Source organism: Micropterus salmoides, unplaced genomic scaffold (assembly GCF_014851395.1).
Source record: "Micropterus salmoides isolate LMB-PRFRI ecotype aquatic unplaced genomic scaffold, ASM1485139v1 Ms_hic_scaffold_18, whole genome shotgun sequence".
NCBI classification, from domain to species: Eukaryota; Metazoa; Chordata; class Actinopteri; order Centrarchiformes; family Centrarchidae; genus Micropterus; species Micropterus salmoides.
In genome coordinates this window covers 2598697-2607455 of record NW_024040928.1, presented here as the reverse complement: position 1 = coordinate 2607455, position 8759 = coordinate 2598697, and the positions used below count along the sequence as shown (strand labels likewise).

At 43.7% G+C, this 8759-nt stretch overlaps 1 protein-coding gene across 2 annotated transcripts in view; it reads left to right on the top strand.

Annotated features, from left to right (window-relative positions):
* The first annotated feature begins 244 nt into the window (after nucleotides 1-244).
* epha7 (eph receptor A7) overlaps nucleotides 245-8759 on the top strand; it is an 82032-nt gene continuing 73517 nt past the window's right edge. For both annotated transcript variants that reach the window (XM_038726207.1, XM_038726206.1), the window contains exons 1-3: nucleotides 245-435; nucleotides 1930-1994; nucleotides 2608-3277. In XM_038726207.1, coding sequence (XP_038582135.1) covers nucleotides 342-435; nucleotides 1930-1994; nucleotides 2608-3277 — 829 coding nt within the window. In that variant the 5' untranslated portion in view covers nucleotides 245-341. The remainder of the gene's footprint in view (nucleotides 436-1929; nucleotides 1995-2607; nucleotides 3278-8759) is intronic.

Below are 8759 nucleotides of genomic sequence, written 5' to 3'. Positions count from 1 at the left end.
ATCCCTTGCCCTTTTCCTGAAGAAAACCGAAAATATCTGACCAAAGTTGTGACAACATTTCCTCCGCCGTGCATTCCCCCTAAAACCCTTCCCACTCCAAGCGCCTATTGGCCCCCAGTTGTCGTGACGTTTCCTTTTCCGCGTTACGATTGGACAATCCCTCCGCCTGTCTCCTTGACTGACATCCCCGGAGCCACAGTCTCCTCCCAGCCTTAGCAGACGCTATTTGAGTGGGGACCAGCGGATTGTTGTACATAGAGCCGGTTTAGTGTCGTCAATGGGAAGCACACAAGACGGTGGCAAAGCGAGTTACGGTCTAGATTGAAATCCGCGGCTGCACCATGCTCTCCAGGTCTATCTCGTGTCTTTGGATTACATTTTGCCTTCATGTATGCTGTTATGTAGACGGCGGGCAAGCTCAGAATGCGAAGGAAGGTAAGTTGTTAAAGTTTGGACTCTTCCATCCCATCGCATTTGGAAGACATCCTCCACAGTGAGAGGTTTCCAAATCCGGCAGACAGTTTCCTTGTTTTTTTTCTATTTTCTCTTTAAATCCCGCGTTGTCTTTAAATAACTCAAAATGTGGATGTTTTTTTTGTACCCAGTGCTGTCAAACGAGGCCGGTGTGCGGGGGTGACAGCGATGTCTGCTCCCGGACCTCGCCGTGTTTTTACGCACCGCAATCAAACGCTGTAGAACATGGATTAGACGCAGGAGCTCTTGTTTATATTTTTCTCTAGCGCTGTTGGCACAACTAGCCTGCTGGTTAAAGATTCACAATCTAAGCACAACAAACCAGGTAGGCAAATGTCAGCGGGTCGATCGTCCCAGCAGGCTCGCTGCCCTGAAAGTGTGCGCCGGTGATGTGGCCGCAGTTTCGGAGGGCTATTTCCTCCTAAGTGGCCTCGGCTCTAACAGTCCTGTCTAGTCTTGTTTCTTGGAAAGAGAACATCAGATTGATGCAGAGCCGTAATCTCCCTCAGACGCTCAAATTGGCCAGAACAAATGCTATAAAACACCAAAAATAAGAGGAGATTTAAGAACTCCAAATGGCTGAAAATGGACACTTTTAATTGATCGGATTGTGGTTCAATGTAATTATGTTAGGGTACACGTAAACCATTAAATCACTTGGCAGATATTGATTTTACAGCATAATAACAGCGCGGTCTGGATGTCGATTATAGCTGATGGGAATTGTAAATAGTCGGTGTTTCACAGACCTCCATATCCGACAGTCTCCTGTAAAATATGACCGGAGCATTATTATTATTTATTTTTTTTACTGCGGCTGCTGCTCGCTCTCATGATGGAACTGTCTGCTGATATTAGGCACAATTAAACAACTTCATTTTTTTTAAAACCGCCGTGGTGCAGCTTTGCGCTCTCGCACGCTTCCAGAACATAAAGCAGACTGGTTTGACAAATCTCCTTCACAGATCAAAAACTGCAAATACGCCGCTTTTGATGTGGTTTCGCTGTCGTTTTAGGGCCGTGTTGAGCTGAAATTATACCTGACTTTGTTGGCTACTGTATGTGGGACCTTAACGCAACAACTCCCACACGTTAGTTTTAATAAACTGGTGCGTAAAATAAACCCACATTTAATGGACTACGTGGCTTTTATCTCATGCGTAATTATTCCAATAAATCTACACATTTGACTAGCAACCCAATAGACTTAATTTATTCTTTAAGCGCATTGCCAGTGTCTTAATTTGTCTCCCAGAAAGTTCCCCCGCAGACATTAGGACCTGTCTGCTACGCTGTCTATATTCTTACAGAATGTTTTTGCTTTAACTGCTGCTGCTAGAAATTAGGTCACTGGTATATGTACGCTATAGATACCGATGTGTGGCCTATCAGTAATACCCAGCCCTGGTGCCCCGGTGAGATTTAACCACCTGCCTCTCGGTTTCCTGTCACTAGTGATTCTGCTGGACTCCAAGGCACAGCAGACAGAACTGGAGTGGATCTCCTATCCTCCCAATGGGGTAAGTCTGCAGAATCTCTGCATCGCTGGCACGCGGATGTACTCCATATCTATATTTCCCCCCAGCTTCCTCTGATGTGATACATCTGTGATATGAATAATAATATTTAACTGAGGCGCAAAGCATACTTAAGGGTAATTTCTCTATCATGTCTATTTCTCTGCTCACATAAGTCTCTCCAGAGTAAAAGATAAAGAATGCAAGAGGTTGTTTCTGCCACTAAACTCGCCCTGCTTTTGACTTGCAGAGCACAAAGGCTTTAAGCAAACCACTTCCATCTTGCTAGTCTGATTAAAAGCAGGCTGTGAGAAACTTTTTAAATAAATAATGTGAGCAGAAGCAGGTAAACTGAGCACATTCGTTCTTTAAAGATGCGTTTGTGCGATAAAAATGCAGCGGCTTTCTCCCTTCATTCACTGCAGTTTATAGTATACTGTAGTACTGTCTGAAATGACATAAAATGAAATATATCATGCCTTTGTCATATTCATTACAGTGTAATCACCGCCACTTTGATTGCCAGTCATTAGATGCGTATTTCAGTGTGATGGCTTTCACATCTAAATTCAATAAGATGTCGCTCTTTAATGTATTCATTTATGTCTTCTTTCAGTGGGAAGAGATCAGCGGCTTGGATGAGAACTACACACCCATTCGCACATACCAGGTTTGCCAAGTCATGGAGCCCAATCAGAATAACTGGCTTCGGACTAACTGGATAGAGAAGGGCAATGCCCAGAGAATTTTTGTGGAACTGAAGTTTACCCTGAGGGATTGTAACAGCCTACCCGGAGTGGTGGGCACTTGCAAGGAGACGTTCAACTTGTATTACCAGGAAACAGATTCGGAGGTGGGCAGGAGCTTACGGGAGAACCAGTACGTGAAAATTGATACCATCGCCGCAGATGAAAGCTTCACTCAGGGCGACCTGGGCGAGAGGAAGATGAAGCTAAATACAGAAGTGCGCATAATTGGCCCCCTGTCCAGACGGGGCTTCTACCTGGCCTTCCAGGATGTAGGGGCGTGTATCGCCCTGGTCTCTGTCAAAGTGTATTACAAGAAGTGTTGGTCTATCATCGAGAACTTGGCCACGTTCCCAGACACCGTGACTGGATCAGAGTTCTCCTCGCTGGTGGAGGTCGAGGGCATGTGCGTGAGCGACGCGGAGGAGGAGGCCGACAACTCCCCCAAGATGCACTGCAGCGCCGAAGGGGAATGGCTGGTGCCTATTGGGAAATGTATATGTAAAGCTGGATTTCATCAGAAAGGGGACGCATGTGAACGTGAGTGCCTTTTCAGAGTGAAAACATATTTTTAGTAGTAGCTAATGGTATTGACTGATTCGCAGAGTTTGAGATGATTCTTGTTGAATGAACTTTTAGATATCAGTCCCCCCTGACTGATATCTAAAAGTTAGTTCAACATGAATCCTGGATTTCACACCACAAAAAGCATGCCAAGAAAAAAATATCATAAACTGGGGAGTATTTGTGTTTTGATTACGTAAAGCAGGTAAATGACAATTTCGGCTTCGCTGGCTGAATAGAGGTTTTGGCAAATGGGATTAAAGCAGCATGGATAAAGTATTGAGGCCAGACATCTTCAGTGTAATAATTGGAATCTGTGTTAATTGATTACAGGGCTCTTAATATAAAGCCATGAATCTGTTGGGACTGGGGTTAAATAATAACTTGAGTTTAGCTCCTCTCTTTCTTACTGGCAGCAAGCCTAGACATTCGCCAGCAGAATACACAGGTGTAGAGGAAGTCCAGCCCGTCTTTCTGCAGCTTTCTACCCTGGCCAAATGACCCTGACAGAGAGGAAAAACAAATAGCTGCCCTACTGTGGCATTTAGGCCTCAGGATATTTAGGAAGGAGCCCAACAGGAAGGGAAAATACACGCTCACTGTGGCTCAGTGTTTCGTTGTTGTGGTGCCGGATTGTGCTGCTACACTTAACAATAACACGCTTTCTGTCACTAAACACTCAGAGGATTATTTTCAGTGGCCACCTGACTCAAAAATCATTATGGATTAAAAGGAGGTGACTTAGGTCACAGAACTTAAGTGGCCTGCCTTGTCAGCCGAGGCTCTTTTTTTTTTTGGCAAAGTGGGCAACCTCAATCTAAGCAGTTTATGAGGAAGCAGCAGCCATTAATAATTGAATGGAATGCGTCTATGAACAAATTAGTGTCCTTGGCAGACAAGCTTTTATGCCACGCTGTCATCCATTAGAGACCCCACTGAGGGAGGTGTGTTAATGAAATATATTAGGCCATGTAATTTAGAGCAGCACAGCCCGTCTCAAGTTGTGCTATGTCTCTAATGTTAGTCGGCTATCGCTGATTCAACCCCGTGGAGCTGCTTTTTATTGTTCTTGTTGTTTTAATATGCATAGATGTAAGATCCAGTTGTGCCTTTTGGTGGAAAGAAAGCCCCCCGATTTATTTCCACAGGGAGAGCTATGCGGCAGAACAATCAATAGCTCTGGCTTGTCAAAGTAATTTTAGCTACCTTTTCTTATTATGTCTTGAAGCCCTCAGAACAGAAGACTGTTGCATCTTTATTAATTAATCTGTTCATGTGTCAACTGAAACAAATACCTCGATACAGGCGTCAGTACAGACAACCTACCCTCTGGTTGTTTAAAACCTGAGGAGGAAGGCTCCTTAATGTGTATGTGGATCAAATTCGTGTCTTGACACTGCACCTTTATGAGCTTTATCTCCACTGAGGCATGAGAAGCCTTTGTATTAAGGGGTAGTTAATCTAAATAAAATGAGAATCACGGTGCACCATCAGCACTTCTTCCAGCAGCTCCACTGACATTAAATTGTCCATTCAGTAGTTTCCCCCAGCACAATCTAAAAGCTATTCAAAGTATTTCTATCAGCTGAACAGCAGAGCAATAAGTTCAAGTGGCTGTGACCGTTAAAAATGTGAAATTCTGGCATTTGGACCTCAGACTAGCTTGTAAAAGAACATCTTTATAGTGGTGTTCAGTAAGTTTCAGTCCAAACAGGTGTTTCTACCTGTTTTTGAATGTGCTGAAGATGCAGTCTGCTGTCATAGAGAACATTTGTACAAATGGGGATAACAGTGCACGCTATGTACGCATAAAAAGTGGTGGAATATAAAGAATAAGAAAAAAGGACGTTCAAACCCATCCAACTTTCACACCTCTGCACATCTGACCAATCGCTGCATAAAATGGGTATAGTTGTCAGAATGTCGGTTTAGGAAACTTATAAAAGTTGTTGCAAACCCCCTTATTCCATCCCTTGAACTTTTCCACTAGCCAGCAAAAAAGCGCATTTTCATGTAACCGTTCAAACATCTTTACTGTAGATTGCCTCCCTAGATGCTCTAAGACGGTCCTTAACTGGCCTATTTTAGTATCTGCAGTGCGCCACGATGATAACATGGCCGCCGAGTAAAATATTCAGCCAGAGGGCGGGTGCAGGTGGAGTAAGCGAGTTGAGCTGTCAGTCATGTCATTTGAGGAGCCCCCTCTGTGGATGCAAAGGCCTCCTCCGAAACGTGTTGTGATCCACTCATTCATCACCGTCAGCAAAGAGGGACCCCTTGTCTTTCACCCCTATGCCCCACCCCCCCCTCCCCCTGTCTCTCTTTAACTCTTTGTGTGGCAATCTGTGCCAGTAAATGTCACTCTTCTTCTCCGCCCGCTGCGCTCAGTGGTCTCAGTGTAATGGGTGTTGAAAAAGGCCAGTTGAAGTGTCCCCGGCCTGCGCGGGCTTCATTTTGCGAAGAAGTGCGTGTTGTGAAAATAGCGCCCATTCATCCGCTGGTCTTGTTTAGCGCTGGCTACTGGTTGCAGTGGAGCCACAGAGTCGATTAGACGGAGAGAGGGCCCTTGTGGGAGGACATTGGGGTCTTTGTTTCACTCTGTCCCAGGAATGTATGTTGTCCGATTTTGACACATCACATCATTGTGGTACTAAGTAACCAGTGCCTGAGAAATGATTAACTGTTGACCCTCGACCAAAAAAAGGGAGATGCCTCTATCTGGTAGACAACAGATAAAACCAGGCGTATCTCGCTGCTATCGGCGCATGCTAACAAGAGAATTAATGAGAGGATACAGCATCCTGTAGACGCTGGCACCATCCATCTCGACTGTCAGGGAGTTGGACAGAAGTTAGTTGGAGACTGATTGATGATGGAACCCCGAGGGAGTGGGCTTAGCAGTTGGGGTCTGACCGCGACAGCTAACGTGTATGGAAGAAACCAGGCGGGCTGGCCGGCCAGGCCCAGCTCCAGGCCTGGAGATAAAGCTGCACTTAGCATTTCAAATGAAGCCAGGAAGGCAAGAGTCAGGAGGTCCTCATACATCTTGATGCTCCCCTGATTGATAAGGTGTGAATTTAATACACCAAATGGCTGTCTTTACAACTGCTCCAGAGCTTAATTATGCAAATGACAGGTGTGTGCCGAATCCACAGGAGACCCAAATGGACCTAAATCACTCAAGACTGAAATAAATTGGTGACGGATGGGAGCTCGTCCTGTCACTGCCAGTGTCTGCCTCCTGTGAATACTAGCATTCTTCCACAGCCCGAGGCTTTTCCTCCTTGTTGTCTTGGCCTGGCAGGTAGCAGTCAGACACACAGATGTGGTTCTCTGCTCAGGATATTACTTCAAAGTACAACTGACAGTGTCCTAAAATGGATCACTTAGGAGGACTTTGAGACATGAGATTTGGAGAAACCAAAATGTTTAGATTAATTATGGTTTACATTGTCATACCACTGTACACGGACTATACAATTTTGCCGACAATAGACAAAACAAGACATTTGAAGATGTCAGCTTGGCATTTGGTGATGGGTATTTTTTATTATTTCTCTGGCTAAACATTTAGAAAAATTGTAGGGCTATAACTATTAGTTAACATTGTTTTCATTTTTTTTTTTACCATTTTCTTTTGTTATCCATGAATTATTTGGTCAGCAAACAGTGAAAAATGCCCATTGCATGTTTCCATCACCCATGGCAACATCTTTGAATGAGTTTTTTTTGTGCAACCAACAGTCCAAACTCCAAAGATATTTGGTGTGCTATCATAAAAAAAGACAGAAAACACTAGAAAAGTTGGTTTTGGTGAACTTTTCTAGTAACTTTTGTAATTAGTTTTAGTTAGCTGTCCAGGACTATTAGTTTTCATTATGGATTACATATCTGCATCAAGCATAATCATTTACTTTCTCGATGCACCCACTGTCCTAAAAGTAGTTTAGTACTGATGTCCTACATTAGAGGATTTTCAGTATCGCCCCAAAAATAGGCTGTGAGTGCTCTGTATGCTGCATGTAGGTGGACAAAACAAAGAAATAGTGATTTCATAGTACATTTTTGCAGTACAGAGAACAATGGTTATTCAAATGAAAGAAAGGGTGTTACCTTTCAGTTGGAGTTACTGTACTGTGAACAGATGTAGACTTATCTCCACCACATGACCAGGAGATATTACTGTATTGCTGTGCAGTTCTTTTACTCTGAGTCCTTCTCATTAGCAGCATGATAGCAGCATTGGCAAGCTGTAATAAAGCGTATTTATTTTACTTCCACATCCAGTGCCCCCTTTTTAAAGATATGCTTCCAGATGAGAAGTAAAAGCGAAAATACGTTGTTTCACAGCGTACACTTGCTTGAGCGGGTGCCAGCAGCACTTCCTGTGGGATCCGGCTGACCTGTCAACAAGTCAAATTAAATACAAAATTCCTCAGTATATCGTTCACAAAGTAGTCTGGTCTTGGTAAATATTTGTCTCAAAGTTAAATTCATACGAGCTGCAGCAGCTCCTGTGCTGAAACAAAGGCAAGAAAACAAAAGAGCTTTCATGATTTTCTCCGACTGGTTTCCAGGTTTATAGATGTATCTCTGAGGTAAAGATGGGTCTGAAACCCACAATCTAAGCACCGAGAGCTGAGCTTAAAGGAGGACACGAGGCAGCCAGTCTCTGGTCACTGGTAATGGGTTTGTCTCTCACCTCTGCTGATAAGCTACAGCTACCGACTCATGCATATATGAATATCAAGCAGCCGATGGGAAAGCTCATTCCACTCAACTGTAGGCACACAAACCTTGTTCAGAAAACACTATTAGGAGCATTGAAAACAAATCTCATGGGGATATTTTCCAAATACTAGTAAGCTTGTGGTTCGTTGCTCTTAACTCCTGAACTCCTGAAGGCTGTTTTTTGCTCAGGGCATAGTCAGACATTATTAAAGTCAGATTATTTTGTCTTCTGAGACACAGCATGTCAGTGGTACTATACATGTTCAAGGACTGCAATGGATGGATAGAGTAATATTGTGATGCAGGGATACAAGACCGTGTAGAAAGGACTTTCTATGCCTTTGTCCTGTCAAAAAACATGTACAGACAACAATCAGCAGGATTACTGGAGACTGATGATAAGGTCCACATTTGACGGTTGTGTTGCAACATCTGGTGACAGGATGAGTTCTGGCTTTTATTTACATTTACTTAGAGATACTAATATTTCTATTTAGAGTACTTTGCGCTGATTCCCAGAGTATGTGCATGCACGGCGCGTTCGGATTTGACTGAGTAATGACTCTTGAGAACAAAGCGTGTGATTTTAGATGCAAATTACATCAACCAGCTATTTCATGCAATTTCAAGTCAGCAAGACAAAAACGGAGGAGTGTTGACTTATCAGTATCCTGGTCTTGGAATTTGACCTGCCAGTCCAAATTTGAGACCCTACGTTGCATAACAT